The 18,319-nt window shown below is 41.3% G+C and overlaps 1 protein-coding gene across 1 annotated transcript in view; it reads left to right on the top strand.

Moving 5' to 3' along the window:
• DPP4 (dipeptidyl peptidase 4) overlaps positions 1-17,020 on the top strand; it is a 78,341-nt gene extending 61,321 nt beyond the window's left edge. The window contains exons 21-26 of the mRNA XM_007078452.2: positions 1,743-1,797; positions 2,386-2,485; positions 4,871-4,935; positions 13,969-14,041; positions 14,304-14,377; positions 15,909-17,020. Of these exons, the coding sequence (XP_007078514.1) occupies positions 1,743-1,797; positions 2,386-2,485; positions 4,871-4,935; positions 13,969-14,041; positions 14,304-14,377; positions 15,909-16,010 (469 nt within the window). The 3' untranslated portion in view covers positions 16,011-17,020. The remainder of the gene's footprint in view (positions 1-1,742; positions 1,798-2,385; positions 2,486-4,870; positions 4,936-13,968; positions 14,042-14,303; positions 14,378-15,908) is intronic.
• Positions 17,021-18,319: the final 1,299 nt, after the last annotated feature.

The following is an 18,319-nucleotide window of genomic DNA, read 5'->3' as shown; positions in this document are numbered from 1 at the left end:
AGAAAATTTAATAAGTATCCGTAAGTCTCTTACACCAAAGTTAATGATTTGCTATTTTCCTTTAAAGTAAAAAAGAGAGAAAGGGAGGTTTATATTAGAAAGAGGATGAACTGGTTCAGGAGTAATGCTGTGATATTTTAAATCTAAATGTTTACCCAAATTGATCCTCTGTGAGAGAGGGCAGAGTTTCCATGGCTTCTCAAATCCAACATTACAGAATTGGGTGTCCACAATGTACATCTCCAGTTTAAAAAAATTAACGAGGGGCATTTGGGCCGCTCGGTCAGTTAAGCGGCCAGCTCTTGATCACAGCTTAGGTCATGATCTCACAGTTCAGTGAACTCCAGCCCTGCCTTGGGCTCTGAGTTGATGGTACCGCCTACTTGAGATTCTGTCTCTCCTCTTTGCCCCTTCCCCGCTTGTGTGCTCTCTCTCTCTCTCCCTCTCTCAAAATAAATGAACTTTAAACAAATAAAAAGTAAAAACTTAATGAGAATGTATTTATACAACAGAATACTATTTCAGTGACTAAAAAGAACAGCATACATAGATGAATCTCACAGGCTTTTGAATAAAGAAGCCAGGCAAAAAGGTGTATATCCTGCATGACCCATTTTATATAAAGTTCAAAAACAGGTACAGATTGGAATCCTGAATACGAAATGTTTTCTTTTTGCAAAGGGAGAAATGACCCAGAGGCTTCCAGGGGATAGTAATGCACTATATCTTAGTTTAAGGATATACTCATTTCCGTAAATGCTTATCAACTTGTACACTCATGATTTGGTGGACATTTCCATACATATATGTGGTCTAAGTTTTAAAAGTTTACAGGGAGAATATAATGAGTTGAAAACTACTTAGTTTTAATTTTTGCTAGTAATGCTTAACTCAGGGCATCCTAAGTCATATATACAATTGAAAACACAAAAATTCTCCAAGTCACATACAGGTCAATGTAAGGGTCCCCACCCCACATCAATACTACAAAGCTAAAAGAGTCCCATTCACTAGATTTCTCCTTAAAGGAAACAAATTACCTTTTGATGTAAGGCTAAGATTAAGAAGAGGGTGCATAAAACATTTTTCTCATTTCTTTACCTCAATACCAATCCTGAACACAATTTAGTGGCAAAAAGACTTCTTCATCAAGGAAAAATTCCTTCCTATTTAATGGGTGCTGAGCTAACTAATCAACACCCACCATAAGAAGGAATTTATTTAGAGAATGGTGTTTAAGTTCTCAGGTAGGGGGCCCAGAGACATTTCTAAGCCCTACCCAGATGTTCTCCATGCCTCTATATCTCTCCATGGTGGGGGCATCCTCTCTTAAACTGAAAAACATCTGGAGAGATTTAAATTCAATTATGTAAAGAAAAGTGCATCTGGGCTGCAAATTTTTATATAAAGCTGTGAAAAAAACTGCCAGGATTTGTTTTCTGTGAATCATACACACACACACACACACACACACACACACACACACACACACACACACATGCATGCACACACAGACAAAATTTTTGTGGACCCCCAACAAAAGTAAACCTTGTTCATCTGGCCCTTGAGTTTAAAATGACAGACATCCTTCTCAGGTGTTTATTTGATTGCTGGCAGTGATTAATCTTAGATTCCAATAGGATGAAACAGAGAACAAATGGCAGGGTTTCCTTTCTGTGCACTTATCTTAGTTTCTACACACAAAGCCGTGCTAATTCATGGACTTCTTCCATGTATTTTAGACAATTTTCAAAAATGGGATTTGTGGACGACAAACGGATTGCAATTTGGGGCTGGGTGAGTAGTTGTTTGGTTAATAAATCTGTATGCATATAGTTGGTGAATATAATCCAGAGCATGATAATTTACCTTTGGCATGTAAATACTTAGAGATGGAAATCACATATTTTTAATCTAAGAAGATCCAAATAAAATGTCTTCGATCTCTAGGCAGTGAGTCCCTGTTGGTCGGGCATACAGCTTTGTTTCTTCTGATCAAGGAGGGAGGTGAGGGAGGTAAGGAAAAGAGAGAAAGAAGTAGAATGGTGAGGAAGGAGAGTAGGAGACAGGGAAGGAGGGAGATTTTCCTCACGAGTCAAAGTCAGTAAAGACCTAGTGTGTATTGATTTTGTTTTCTTTAATTAGTATCCGGCAAACTTTTGATGCCTTTCCCCCTTAGACCTATCAAGAAACGGGATGAGGGCTCTGAAAGTGTAGTCTTTAGATATTGTCCAATTAAGGCCAATTTAAGCCCTTCTCTACCATGCTTTCTATCTCTGAAGAGGAACAGTATATAAAGATGTGAGAAATATGGAAACTGTGACTTGCTTACCATATGTCCTGAATTCCTTTACCTCCATAAAAATAACCGTTTCCATTCCTTAGTCATATGGAGGGTACGTAACCTCAATGGTCCTGGGAGCAGGCAGTGGTGTGTTCAAGTGTGGAATAGCCGTGGCGCCTGTCTCACGGTGGGAGTATTATGGTATGTAATTACTATCAGGTACCAAAAGATACAGAATGTTGACCTTAAAATTTCGATGACAAAACCATTCTTTTTTGAGTTTCAATGTTTCTACAGGAAATAAGCTGATTCATCGTAGATGTACTTTATGGATATCTAAAATCAAATGGTCTCCCTTATTCTGCTATTAATATCAAAAGCCTGGGTGGTATTATTTGATATCTACACATTTACTTGTCAATAAATACTGTTTTCCAAATTTCAAAACATCCCTAATGCTACATTTCTGCAGATAAACCCTTCCTTATCTTTATTCTGCTTTGAATTTGGGGGCTTCACATAATAGCAGAATAAAAGAAGCATGTATTTCTTTTTCTTCCAGTAAAGGTCAGATATAAGTAGGGCTCTTTAGGCGGGAAAAGGAGAACAGGGACAGGGAAATTCCTAGGGGGTTTGTCTTTTTCCCACTATCTCTAAGTTAATGAAAGCCACTCTAGGATCTCCTTTTCATCATTCAGAAAATAATTATAGAAGGCATCATAATTCCCAAAGGGGAGGGAGTGAGCACTGGAACACTAGGTAGGTGGTGAGAAGATGAATTATTTTCCTGCACCTCTTCAGACCCCATCTCAAATCCTTTATGTGATAGACTCATTGGTAACAAATATGCTTATTAAATATTTTTGGCCCCAATATATGGTAGTACCAATCTTGTGGAAAGCCCTTTTTTAAAGCCCAAGTCAAGAGATTTATCTTATTGAAGATAAATAAATAATAAATACATAAATAAATAAAATATTGCTATCTTTATGTTAAAAAAACGGAAAGCATAGTTACAACTTAGTCCATATACAAATGGTTTTGTTTTCGTAGAAACCTTTCCTATTTGATGCTAATTGTTCTGTTGCTTAGCCTGTTTTTGGAGACCTCTGGTGGCCAATAAAATAATAGAAGCAATCTTTATGAGTTTAGAAGTCTAATAAGAAGAGAGCTTCATTAAACGTATATGGACCAACCCAACTTTCTAGACGTAGGAACATTCTAGAATTCTTACATATGTATTAATTTGAACAATTTTATTCAAAGATCAGATAGAAGGAATACATAAATGGTATTTCAAAGATGTATTTGTAGAAGTTTACAACTGTATTATGCATTTAAAATATACTCATTAAAATTTCAGAACTTCTCACACATGTAAACCTGATTAACATAATAAAAAAGGGTCATTATGTTCTAGGACAAGAAGAACTGAAGTCTTCTGCTGTTTGAGGAAAAATTTATTTTGTTCTTAAAGACTATTTCCCCTCCATCACATGTACAACCTAAATTATTCATATTTAAATGTTAAAATATATGAACATTGTATGAAGATCTTATATTTTAAAACATCTTTAAAATATTATATTTTCTATATTAGTGTCCTCTAGATATGTAAAATTACGTATAGCCTGTATTCCTTTTAATCAAAATGATAAAATGTTGCCATTATTTATTTTGGAGGACAATATTTTGATCTCCATAGGAAAAACATAGAGAACACATGTGGAGTAACTAACACTCATTATCAATATAATTTTTAAATCTACAGTGCCAGTCATTTAAAAAAGGTTAGAATGTTACCTGAGGTAGTTGTTGTCCTGTGTGTGTGTGTGGGTGTGTGTGTTGAGTGTCGTGTATATATATATGCACCCTGTTTTCAACCATATTTATAGATAAAAGAGCTTACATCATTTCAGCAGATATTAATGCAATCTATTTCACAGTACACAACTGTTATAATACCAAAATTGAGGGCTCACCGCAAAATGAGAGAAAACGAATGTTTGACGTGCATTGTGTTGGAGTAACTGACATAATACAGGGAAATATAGCAAATAAATGATACCTGAATTCTTTGTTTTAATTATAGTGAATTTTAACCTGCCAAAAAAAAATATGATTTAAGTAAGCAACGAGTAAGTGAACATTATAAGGGGTTTCCAAAAGGAAATTAAGGTATATGCTTGTGTCAAGATCAAAAACTCCAGACAGTTGAGGCATTAAGTGACTTTCTAACTTAGATTCTTTGAGAGGATCAGATGATAATGTAAAGAGCCCTTACCTTGTAGCACTTCACATCTGATTTTTCTGCAGATGGCTTATTGGTTGGGTTTTAGATCATCTAGTTTGATCTCCCTCTGCCCTCATTGGTTCTGGCTAAGTGTGGAAAAAACGTGATTCTGAGCAGGTGTGTCTGGTTGTATTAACACACCCAATAAAAATGATCTTGAGGAGACACTCCTGAGGGGGATACTGTAGACCTGTGCACAAGTTAAGACATGTGAAAGCACATAAAGTAACTCAATAAAAGGAAGAAAAGTTTTATTGTGTGAATTAAGCATTTTGAATTCTTTTTCATCACAGATTCAGTGTATACAGAACGTTACATGGGTTTGCCGACTCCACAAGACAACCTTGACTATTACAAGGTAAGAGATGAGAAACCAGATCCATTTTATAACCTATTTATAAGTTGTTTAAGAACATTTTTAAGTGTATCTATTCTAGAAAATATATATTTTTTATTTCCAACAAAATTCTTGTTAAAAAGAAATAACACAGGTGGTTTAGAGATACTCCAATAGCTTCCCCTACTATATTCTGCATAATTACAGTCTTTATCGTATGCTATATAGGTCACAATATGCATTCATTTGGAAATACAAAGCAACACCAGATAATTACTTTAATTATAAAAATTTCATTTGGAAAACATGTCAAATTCAACATATTCCTTTAGAGCCCAGAAGACTCTCTAAACCTTTAGCTATATATTAAAATGTCTATGGTATTATCATAATTAAGATGTACGTACAAGCCTATGATTTTCTTCTTCATACCAACTATGTACAGTTTGTTCGAACCAGGTTTGAGTAAAACAGGTGACGAGTAGGTACAGTTGGGCAACGCCCTGCAAAGCCCTTGAACCCACATTACTGAATAGCATCCAACATGGCTGGCTGATGGGAGACAAGTGGGAAGGTTGCTCTTCAGACAAGCTGTAGCATTTAGAATGTGGCCCGGAAGCAATGCTCATTGGCAGCAGCCTGTGCTAGTGTGGATGCCATGGCGGAGCCAGAGCACTGTCTCTGGTGCCACACTGGTGTCGCCGGGAGTGCTAGCCTAAGTCTAGGGACCTGTGTGGCACTTGGGCCCTTCCAAAACTTTCCTGAATCTATCTGTCACGTTTGTTGAAAACGCCAAAACTTGCAGATGACAAAGTAAATCATCTCGTGTTTACGTTCTCTGAGGGAAATTCAAAACTCTTCTCAGGACAGTGAATTAAAAAGCAAGAAAAACAAAAAGAGGAGTAAGTTACCAAGATTTCTCATCTGTGCCACAAGTCTCTGTACACGGGCTTCTGAGCGGTATTTGTACGTTTCTGTAAGGCGCCGCCATTGCTATAGATTCTGAATCCGTGTGGTCAAAACACAATAAAACTCAAATAAAATGTCGAGTTTTGCAACTTAAGTATACACAGTTTAGTTTTCTCCCTTTGTGCTTTATTTGTGAAGGCTCAAGGCAGAGGCCGTGCAGGGAGGAGCGTGTGGCTGTGTCTGGGCCTGCGTGTGTGTTTTCATCTGTTTTTCGGTCGAGATAGGAAAGTGACGACCTGTAATGTGACATGCACAAATCATCTTCCACTGCAAAGCGGTCCCATAGTCAGGTTGTCCCCATTTCCACTGGTTGTCCCTCCTAATACTTTGGACTCAATTCTTCCCATTCTGTCTCCTCCACATCCGATAAGCTGCTGTAGACATCCTTTCCTTTCTTCGGCACCACTTTGCTGCTGTCACATGACTACCTGCTTTTGTAATAATAACCCAATTGGTGTCCCCTTCGCTTGTCTTTCTACACTCCAGTCTATACCACAAAGAGGTGTGAGATTAATCCCCACGTTCTCACATACAACACTTTCATGGATCTTTTGTGTGACTCAACTGAATCCAACCCTCAGTCTTTAACCACGTGGTCAGCCTCCTTCTCACAGTGGTCTAGTTCGCTTGCAATGGTCACTGCTCTCTGAATATTTCTGGACTTTTCCCTGTTCTGTTCCTTATGCCTGGAATGTCGTTGCCCCTATATATCCATTTACTAGGAAATCTGTACTCTTCTTCTGGTGGACTGACATCCCCTTTGGCTCTTAGGACGTTTTCTCGTATATCTCTTACTCTTCAGGTTATCTTGAATTTATGGTTATTTTGTAGTCCCTTTTCCCCTCAGCACTATTATTAACTGTTCAAGTCTTTACTGGACATTGTGTTCTTTAGATTACCCAATATGAACCTGAAAACCTTGCCTGATTTAATGTAAGAACTTTTTGAAGGAAAACAATTCTTACAAAAATCGCATGTCTCCATCACTTCTCTCATTTTCCATCTGGAGTTTTCTTGTCCGTAACTTGACCAGGATGCTTACGGTATGGCGTATTTGCTGGGTTGCTGAAGGGTTTTCCAAAATATCCCAAAGTACTAAAAACTCCTGGAACCGAGGTGTACTGTCCAGGACCCTAACCCTGACTCTAGAATCTGCTGGATGTTAAGTCAAAAGTTCATTTTAAAAATCCCGTTCTGAACAGTCTTTGAACCTAGAAGCACAGGGTCAAGTCCAAACCCTGACGTCCAGGGAAGTCCACGCCACCTACCCTAACTTCCCTCGATGAACATCAGCCACCAAGGCGTTTCCTCTTGGGCCAGCCCTCCCCCGCTAGGATGATGGATTTTAATCTACCGTTTCATCCTGCATTGTTCTCCGGATTTTCCTATACGCTCCTCGTTCCCACATGGATCCCGCTCTTCCTCACCTCTGCTTGCCCCGAGGTGACCACGTTCATCTCTCCCCTTAGGTGTTCGCTGCATGAGGTCGTCATGTAAATAGAAGTCCCTTCCCACTGCCAATGGCAACACGCGCACACTGGGTGCACAGAGTCACTCTTACACTTCACTGTACAGATGGCACCCGAGGACTGTTTAATCCTTCCACGCCAGGAGTCGAGTTTTCTTGGCACAAAATTCAGTGCTGGCAATGGACACATTAAAACTGCCAGTACCAGGGCGCTAAAGGTTCCCAATGTGTTACTCAGAGGAATGATTTGGGCGGGTGAGAGTTAAGGTGTGTAGGGAAAGTGAGGCAAACGCGTTCACTGAATTGTTTCCACCCTGGTAAGTTGCTTCCTCAGAGTGTGGAGAGCTGAATCTAAGTGCCTATATTTGGTGCACAGCAGGCTTTAGAATAAAGCTGCCCTCCTTTGTTTTTTAAATAAGCCTGTGCTTTTGTCTCTGGCAAGAATACATTCAAAGATTCTATTTTCCTCCGAGGCCCCAGCTGCCCCTCTGGACCCCATCTTTTACTTTTCTTTCCCAGGTTGTTTTTATTTCTCTCTCTCTGCTTCTCTCCCTCCCTCCCTCCTCCCACCCTTTTGGAAAAGACAAAGAAGACAATTCCTTAGAGGCTTTCAGTACCCTGTGCATGTCTGTGGGTCAGAAGGAGATATTTTGAAAATCGTTCCCATTTAGTCTGACCCACGGACTCTCTTCAATACATCCAGGACAGGAAGGACCAAAGTGTGTAATAAGCAAGTCCCTGATCTTTGTTTACATTTGCAGCTAATGAATCATCAATCAGTAGCCAGGATTATTATAGCCTTTATAAGAGAAGACGATTTTTAATTTAAAAAGAATGAGAAAAAGGATTCATTATTAGGTCACTGATAACCCAGATTTGGAAGAATTTAGAGAAATCCACATCACCAAGAGAAGCACATTGTATGAAGTAAAGGTCCTACTTATGATTTAGGAAAGGGAATTTGAGAAACCATTTGTGTACACAAATGGAACAGGTAGGGATGCCATGTATAGTTGTTCAGCTTGTGCACTGCTAAAAGCAGTCTACGCTCCATTCACTAAGACAGGCACCTCTGGGGCTGCATAGAACCAGAAGGAATTCGTTTTCCTATTCTTACAAAGCTGCCATATAGATTAGCAGACCCTAGGACTAAGGCTCAGACCCAAAGCAGTGATACGAACAGTGACTCCCTAAAACCCTTTGTAGATAATCACCCACCTACTGCCAAGTGGCAAGGCAGGAGCACTTTTAAAGGCAGTGAAGCCTGTGGAAACATCTTTTCACTGAAACAGTGAGTTTCAGTCCACAGCAGACCAAAATGGTGACAGATTTGAGCAGAGGAATCAGATAGGCAATGAGAAAACCCTCAGCCCCACTGGCAAAAAAGCAAATCGCAGCTGCAGCCACACCTTGAGGAGTATGTTTCTCGCTAACACTGATGAGTGGTCTTTCATATGGTCAGTCATAGGTCTTTTAATCACACCTATTTAAAAAATAACATGTAGTAGACTTTCACTCACCCATTCAAGGTGCCTGGTATTTTAATTGTTCAGAAGTTTATTAACTTGTTGGTGAGATAAAGCATGCACACAAAATTTTCAAAGAGAATTAAGAGAGAGTAGGTAATAAACTATGAACTCAAATATGACAGAGTACCCCGTATGTGTGGAAAAGACCAGCGGCTTCCAAATTGTGATGAGCCCCAGGAATTTTGTAGCTTCCGAGCATGTAGGGCAGGGAAAGGAAGTGGCCAAGAAGTTAGGATTTCACCTTTCCCTCCCAAGCCCTCTCAAATGGTGTGCATATGTAGGGGCATCCAGTTTCATTTATTTCATTCATTGTTTTCACTCATTCATTCAGTGCTTGCTTCTATGGCCGGACACTCTTCTAAGGTCTTTACGTGGATTATTCTGTTCAGTTCTCCCTCACGTTCTCTGAGATAAGTGCTCTGATTATCTTCCTTTTACTGACACGGAACCTGAGGCACAAAAACGTTACATACATATAGAGACTGAGGGGTGGGAAAGGGTGGGGCACTTATGTGAAGCCAATAAAGAAAGATTTCGGAAATAAAGAGGGAGGCCGCAGACACTCTCCGTAGGTTGCAGAGAGGGAAGAGGCAGACAGGGCAGCACACACATGAGTAGCAGGTACAGCTGGTTTCCTGGGGATTTGTGAAGCAGGTTGGAGGAACTGACAGATACCATGGAGGCAGGGCTGTGGGAAGAGCAGGCCAAATGGTGGCCTGTAAGGCAGGACATAGACTGGGGCGGGAATGGATTTATGAGTATGCACAGAGAGAGGCAGAAGATCAAGGGCAAGAGAAATGGGGCCCAAGTCCTGAGCCTTGTTGCCAAGAGAAGAGGGCAGCCTGGAACACACAGAAGGGACTGATTTAACTTGTAGAGGAGATTTATTTTGCATTTTGCTCAAAATTTGATAGGCTTTTGGCAAGTGTATGAAACAGTCATAGATTTGGCAGTCTTCTGCTAGCAGATTTGAAATGTTCAATCCTTAAGAACTGCTGCATCGTTAGGTTATGCAAAACAGGGTGCAATTTTGTAAATATGCCATCTTGTACTGATTTGACATTTGTTCTATTATCCCAGAATATGCCAAAGGGAGAGAGACCTTCAGATTTAAGCCAAACCTTAACTTGTTTGTTGAGTGCTGATAAAATGTTGACTGCTGTGTGATCTTTAAAGAAGCCAGTGTTGCTTGGTGAGGCCTGAGGTAGGGCCCCCTGTCGGGTTGATGGGTTCTCTTTCCTTGGCATCTCATGGATACAGTTGTTTGATAGACGTAAACAAGTAAAACATCCGACAGAGCGGGTTGGATTCATTTTTTTTTCTTAACACATTTCCGTGGCCTCTGTTTTCTGTGGCGTTAATGGTGCTTCCCAAATTAGCATTAGTTCATGCTCTTTACAAGGTTTTGGTTGCAAGCTGGGGAATGCATTGAGGAAGTCGGTATGCCCGTAATAGCTCACTGAGGTGCTGGCTGGCTGTTAGACCAGTGGCTGTTTGCTTTTTCTACAGAAATGTGGAAATGGTGATGAGTTTGCTGGCTGGGATGTGAAGGGACATTGGGACATAACGCTAAGGGGAGAGACTTTGGAGTTAGACCTGTACTCAGATTTGACTTCCACCGTGACTAGCAGTATGAGCTTGGAGAGATTACTTGACTTCTCTGAGCCTCAGTTTCCTCATCTGGATAATGGGGATAGTCAAACCTACCCCACAGGGTTATTGACAGGACTGAATGATACACCTGCACCTGCCACGAAGTCAGCTTTCAAAATGTGGCAACTGCCACCGTCATCCTCAGGAAGCAGACTGTCCTTCTGGTTCCTCGATGGCATAAAGGGTAGCTTCAAATTGTCAGAACTTCTGTTTCTTACACTCCTTCCCCGTTCTCATCAACTCTCTCTTTATTTCAAAAATACAAAGATGTATTTGTTGGAAGGTGACTGAGGAACCAGCATGATCCAACAAGCAGCTACAGATGGTTCTTCTTAGGGCTGAAGGAAAAGCTCCTCACAGAGATGCTGTGGAATCGGCACAGCCACTGGACCAATCCTTCCCACTTCGTTTTGCCAGACTGTTGCTGACAGCGGGGCTCTCCGGAAGTTTCTAGCCTCGGGAGAGTGCCAACCGCACCACCATTGCATCCTCGCCCGTTTATCACTCTGAGCTTCCTTTTTAGTAGCTGGTGATAGACTATTCGGCTTCTAACTTAGTCATCCATTTCCTTTGCTATTTCTGTTGCCATCGATAGGCAAATGGGGATTATCCTATCCCAGTGGGTTAAAATAGCACAATGATATTATTTCTGATCATTAACCACATGTTCAGTGAACATGTCCTCTCTTCCTCTGGCTTGGGGCGAGGCCTTCCACAGGTTCAAGTGTCCCACACAGGGGACAGCCCAGGGTCTGTCTTGATTGAGAAGCCAGGATTCTTGGGTCTAGTAGCGGATGATCCGTGGTGCCAGAGGCGAGGGTGATGCGGCCACGTCTTTGGGCCGGGGGTGGGAGGGGGAGAAAGGCTCTCTGCAGCCTGAGGGCCTGAAAGCGGGTGTGGGCCTCCAGGCCGCCCGCTCCTGCCCAGCCGTCCACCTGGAGCAGGGAGGCCCCTCTTGAGGCTTGTCCCTGGGAGCAGGGGGACCGTGCATGGAAAAGGCACACCTACCTCCCAGTTGCAGGGGAAGCTTTTGTTTTATTTTTCTCTTGCCGCATTAAAGTATTTGTCTTTCTTTCTTTGTAGTGTAATATTGTTAATGTAAAACAATTTGCATCATGACACTTTTATCACAGTTTTCGTCTTTTTCTCAGTATGTTGCATTTCTCACCATGTCTAGTTCATCACAGCTACAGTGTGTACATCACAACATTTATCTTAGGCTCAGGGTTTTACTTGTTTATAAAAATTGTCTTCTTTCAGCCTGTATTCACTCCATTTAAGAAAAAAAAAAAAAAAAAAGGCAGCCAGAAACTGTTTTGGTCCAAACTCCAGTAGTTATCACATTCCTTGCTAACTGTCCTGCGTATTTATATGTCTCCTAACTATTACTCCGTGTTTCAATGACATTTCTCAGTTTTATGGCTCGTGGAGGTTGTGGGAGCAGCTTTTGCTGTTCACGCTGCCAAGCCAGGAAGGCCCCGTGGGGGCTTTGGGAGGTGAGGTGAAGTGCCGGGGCTGTCCCTGTGGGTCAGGTCTCGGCGGCGAAGTTGAGCGCGGTGGGTGAGCAGAGCGCTGGATTTCATGGGGGGCGGCCCGACGTGGAGGAAGCCGCCGGGCATGAGCAGGGCTGGCAGCAAGGATTGCTCAGGGGGACGCCGACGGGAGCGCCAGGGCCTGGGGCTCCCGTTACCGACGGCCGTTCCCTGTTCGCGGGCAGTGTTCAAGCCCCAGCCTCCAGCTCCTCAAGCTTTGAATCCTACTCTGTGCTTCGGGGGAGAGTGATTTCGACCCTTCCCTCTCTGGCGAGAAGAAACCGCTCAGGGCTCCGCATCAGCGGCCTCGTGGGAAAACACGCCTGCCGAGTCTCGCAGGGCTGTGCAGACCAGCTCCCTCTGGCTTAGTTCATCCTGAGAAGGCGTGGGAACCCAGCGCGAAGGATACCCGGTGTCCTTGCGCGTTACAGATTCCATGACCGTCACTTAACAGCCTGTTTCTCCCTGCTCCTCTGCTGGAAGACCACATCATGAGCTGCTGGGAATTTTAGTGGCCTCAGCCCGGCAAGGCAAGCGAAAGCCTCCGCCGTCAGACTCCGTGCCCAGCGGACACTTCCTACAGGTGTAACCTAGTGCAAGTTCCTCACTTCTGAATTTGGGAGCCTCCATGGAGAAAGGAGGGTTTCTACAGACCTCTTTCACAGGAATGTTGGCAGGATTGAGCAGAGCAGCGTTTTTACAAATATTCCCATTTCACAGAAAACAGGATTCAGGGAGCAGCATGCCTCCAGGTGCACAGCTCACCAATGTTGAAACGGGATAGAACACAAAGCCTCTCACATTAGCCCCATCCCCTTCCTGCCAGACCTTCGGGGTTCCCATCAAAAAATACGAAGCTGGCGTTAGCTACAAAGATGTCTGTGGAATACAAACCTTGGCACTCGTAACGTTGACTTGGACTTCCCGAGATGCAGAAGACATAGCTGGATGATTTTTGAAGCTGTGGGAAGATGACTGGCCCTTCCTCTGTCCGACCCATAAGGAGACAATAGAAGCCAACTCCAGCTCACCCCCCTCCCAAAGGCACTAGGATGTCTGTGTGACACTTGTACCTTCATCCCAGCTTTGTAAACGTCCCCAAACCAAGAGGAGATGACCATGAAGGCCCCGCCCCCATCCTAGAAGTCCTGCCTGCCTGAGGCCAGTCTTCAAAAAGCTAACCTCTCAATGTTTTGCCCTATTTCTCTGGCTGATTTGGGAATGGCTTGATCCGATAGCAGGATTTTCCCTAATACAGAATGAGGCAGATAACAACAACCCACTGATTTTCTGAGGCCACTCTTGATCTTTTTCACCCCTTTCCCCTCCCATATGTTACATTTGCCTAGGCTTGAAACATCTGTTCCAAAAGAGGTAATACTTGCTCCTCATTCATTGCCTAGCAATGTGGACCAAAGTTCATGTGACATATTGCAGAGTATGTTCAGTTGCAAATGCTATGTACAGGCTCTTTGAAATGTAGCATGTATGGCACCATGTGACACATGGTTGCCATGGCAATACACTTTTTGGCTGAACTACAGCATAAGCCCATGGAACATACATTGCTAATATGAGACTCTGCCCTGTGCTAATGCATAGGACACAGCCAATCTGGGATCTGGGACTCAAGGGGTTTTGCCTGCAGCCCTGGTGGCAGGTGCCCTCTGCCTGCGTGTGCAGGGAAGATGTGACATCCTCCCTTTCCAGTCCTGTCTCCCAGGCACAGGGCATGCTGTGCATTCTGCCATGCATGGAGACAGCATTTGCTTAAATATCGGTTTGCTATATTTTGTATCAAAGGGGGCCCCAGCTGAAAACATTTTATTTTGTAAACTGAAGTGAAAAATCAGTTTATGGCAGATCTTTTTTTGAATAATGACATTCTTTTTCCCAATTCCAGAATTCAACAGTCATGAGCAGAGCTGAAAATTTTAAACAAGTTGAGTACCTCCTTATTCATGGAACAGCAGATGGTGAGTTTCAGTTAATTAGACTTTTTAGTATCACAGACAGGTTTGCAATTTCACTACTGACAAAACAAAAGCATGAGGGGCAAGACTGTTACATTTACTTCAATAAAACAGTGTTGCTTTCCACAACTCACTTGTCTTGGGCTAAATGGGATGCTAAGTCCTAGAACTTCAAATAGTCCCTTTCTTCTTGTGCCTTTCCCACCCTTCCTATCAGAAAAGGAGCTGCTATTAGTTACTTTATGATTCCTTTCTCTCTTTGCAGATAACGTTCACTTTCAGCAGTCAGCTCAGATCTCCAAAGCCCTCGTGGATGCCGGAGTGGATTTCCAAGCAATGGTACAGCAAAACTTGGTGGAAACGGAGGGAACTTGCTGGTGGGGTCTAGTTGCCCCTCTCTGGGCTCCTTCTCCTCAAGCAGCCCCAGGACACAGGGACAGAATTAAAAGGGTTTTTATTTTTCCAATAAGAAGCTGGAAGTGATATCCTTAAAGCCATAGGCAGAGTAGTATTCAATACTATTAAAGACTTGGGGGTTGAGAAGCACAATATTGCATATCTGGGGAGTGTCAAAACACTGCTCTCCCATCCATGTGGTTGTTCAGTCTCTCCCTGTTTTGATTCAAAAGTAATCACTTAGTAAATGTGTGGCAGACCAATTCTAAAGTGGAACCAGCATGATAATAGCTCAGCTCCAGTATGGAAATCCATTTCTGTCTAGGATGTATTACTAGCCATTCTAACACCAGTGGGACATTAATAATCAGCACGGCTGCCGCTTTGCAATTACAATGTTACCTTTTGTTGAACAGCCACAGGTAATGAACAATTAGGCTTGTTTTGTGGAGTTGGAAATGGCTAGAGCTGTTGTTGCCTATATAGAAGGATGCTTCTAGATATTAAGTGAAATTCATTTTCTGCAATAGACCTTTTCAGGTCAAGAAGGAAAAAGAGATTGTGTGTGTATATAACCAACATATAAATATGTATGTATGTGTGTATATTTATATGTACGTGTATGTGTGTTACACTAAATATTTTTGTGTAAATCGCTTTCTTGCCTGTATCAGCTAGAAAACCTGCTTTCCTTCACTGTCTTCTCACACACACACCCTTTGCTCTGTGATCAGTTCAAAGGGTGCCCACCATATGGGAGTGGAGCAGTTATTTGATACCAAAAACAAACAAATGAAAAAAACAAACCCCAAACCTGGTATATATCTTTTGGGTCAGATTCTTTTAAGAGGTCGAGGTTTATTTGTCTACTATTCAAAGAAGAGAAACAATGCTTTAATTAGGCAATTTTTTAAAGTTCATTTATGTCTCCATACTCTATGGTTGCCCGGTAGTGACTTCCCACTTATTTAATGTAGGATGAATTGATAAATTTTTGCCTCGGGTCAGCTCTTTCATAAATATCAGACACACAGATAGAAAATTCCAGTGAAAAATCAAAGTGTGTTTGCAAATAATACATTTGACTTTTGACCTCCTGTTAAACATATATGAAATATTGAAATAGATTTTTCTAGCGCCTTGGTAACATAGGAGTGCATACGAGTGCTTTTAACAAACTCATTTATTCTAATATCGTTTCTCTCACTGCAGTGTAGGAGTAATCTGACACTTGATAACACTTAATTAAAACTAGTGTGCTTAATGGGATAAACATTCTTTCCTATGCATGATGTGGTTCTGGGGCCTTTGAGCCAGATCTTAAAATGGACTTGGACAGTTTCATTAGAACATGTGTATATCCTTAAAATAATGTTTTAATTCTATGTATGCTTGTTGAGAGCTTATTTGAATTATTTTTTTTTTCAAAAGAGACAACTGGCTTCCTACTTCTGACCTTTTTCTTCCTCTGCAGTGGTATACGGACGAAGACCATGGAATTGCCAGCGGCCCAGCCCACCAACACATATACACCCACATGAGCCACTTCATAAAACAATGCTTCTCTTTACCTTAGCACCTCAAACGGCTTGCCAAACCTCAATGAAAGCCATTTTTGTTCTGTCTCAAAGCTGCACTGTTATGATCGTGGAAAAAAAAAGTACACGCAAATCGAGAAATTCAGCGTTACTCTTGTTCCCAAATTTCATATCTATAACCCTAAGAAGGGACTTCTGTCTTCACGACAGATTATTACCTTCCTCAAGTTTGAAGTATTCCGTCTGTTTCTGTTTATTATTTAAAATCATTACCACATCAGTTGCTGAAACAACAACTAGGAGTTGTTCGTATGGGAGCTCTGCACAGGTTCCCTGGGAAGCGTTCATCTTTTTCTAACTGGACCAGCCCATGCGTGCTCTCTTCTTTAAAGGGAACGCAGTGATGTCCCTGAAGCGGGGGTGAGAGAGGGAGGGTTAGGGAAAGAAGTGAGGAGGCATGGCTGGGAAGTCAAGTCCGAGCCCAATGACCCGACCAGACTACGGTCAGCAACTCTTGGAGGAGAGCTGTTCACAGCTAGATGGGCACGGTTTTCTGAGAAAGATTATTTAACCAGTCTCAGGAAATCATAAATGCAAGCACCGACTTCTAAGTAAAACCACAGCAGTTGAATAGACTCCAAAGAAATGAGAAGGAAACTGGCAACCAAGCAAGGCCCGCAGGTGCTGGTTATGGCTACAGGTGCTACGAAAGCACAGCAAGGGTGAGGGGAAAGTACTGCCAACGGGCTTCATAAAATACTGATGTTTCCTGCTGAGGGAGGCAGCCTGGAACTGAGACATGAGCACATCAGGTTGCCCTGTTAAAAGATGAAAATATTTGTATCACATATTCTAACTTGAAGGAGTCCTTGCATCAGTTTTTCTCATGTCATTTCTTTGAGCGTCTTAATTAAAAGGGGATTTTAACTTCCTTGGACTTGTTTTTAAAAACTGAAAATAAACCGCAAAGTGATGTATTATTATTCCCGCTCTACATCCTGTGGAATTTCTCCTGGTTGTCGAATAAATGTTCCTTCATTTTTTCAGAGGTAATGCATTTTGTGTCTTGAATGAGACCTAAACCACACTGGCATATGGACACGCTTATCCAGAAAGGCTCTTGTTTATTTTGCTTGTTATCCCAGACTGCCTTGTAAACATGGAGAGAGTTCAGTTTTTGTTAAAAAAAAAAAAAAAAAAAAAAAGCCAGATACATAAAAATGTGTTAAATTAAGCAGTTCATAGGGTTTTTATGTAATACATATATAATTTGTTATCACACATACATATATAGCATTTGAAAAACCCAAATAATTTTTATTTTTTATGTAATTTATAATTTTATTCCAGGAAACTACGATGACGCTCATATTATAGGAACAAATAACATCAACAATATCATCTCAGTATAGGTTAAGAAAAAATTCAATTACTTAAGGGTTGAATTATTTGTGGCTGACACATCTATATTAATGAAAGCATAGATTTCAGATGCTGAATTTAGCCTAACAGATAACTGAGGAAATGTGATTTTTTTGTTCCGTTACCTGCAAAATGGCCTCATTTTTAAAAAATTGATTTTATGAACTCAGACTTAGCTTCAGACCATTTGCTGGAAAAAGTTATCTCAGGCTGAGCTCCAGCATAAAAATCTAAAAGTAGAAGAAATGGAAAAAAATCTATCAATTCAACATAAGACCAGTGAGTCACACATAGGAATGGACAGAGGGTTGTGAAATTCAGCTTCAGTTGTACTTCGGGACCATGTCATTGAAGAGCTTCACCTTAAGTCTCAAATCCCACTCACCCATTAGAGACATAAATCGACCTTCAAACCTATAAAGCCCCTGTCATAATTCTATTTCTTAATAGAGTTCAATCATCATGAATGGGCCAATCCCTGCAGAGTTCTATATCTAGAAACAGTAGTCATAGATCATATGTCCACACCCTGTACTGAATAGTCACAAAAACAAGTAGAAATTCTTTTAATTGAAACCAAATATTGTGCAATATCAGATGTTGTACAGATATTCAGACCATTTGGCAGTATCAGATGTTAACATCAGATATTGCACAACCTCAGATATTTTACAGAAATCAGTAAGACTATTTTATACAATAGTAGGTGTTATATAGTATCAGATACTACACAGATATTAAGACCCCTGTGTAACATCTGATATAGTACAACAGTAGTTTCTAAACATGTTAAATGTTTTCTCTGGCGCTCAGAAGGAATAAAAAAATTCTAGCATGTATCTTTCATATAATGAGGGTTACAAAAGTTAAAGTAGATTTCATTTGGCCCTCCTAGGGCAAGAGTTACTCTCCAATAAGAGTTTTA

Source organism: Panthera tigris, chromosome C1, assembly GCF_018350195.1.
Source record: "Panthera tigris isolate Pti1 chromosome C1, P.tigris_Pti1_mat1.1, whole genome shotgun sequence".
NCBI lineage: Eukaryota > Metazoa > Chordata > Mammalia > Carnivora > Felidae > Panthera > Panthera tigris.
This window is presented reverse-complemented; position numbering and strand designations above follow the sequence as displayed.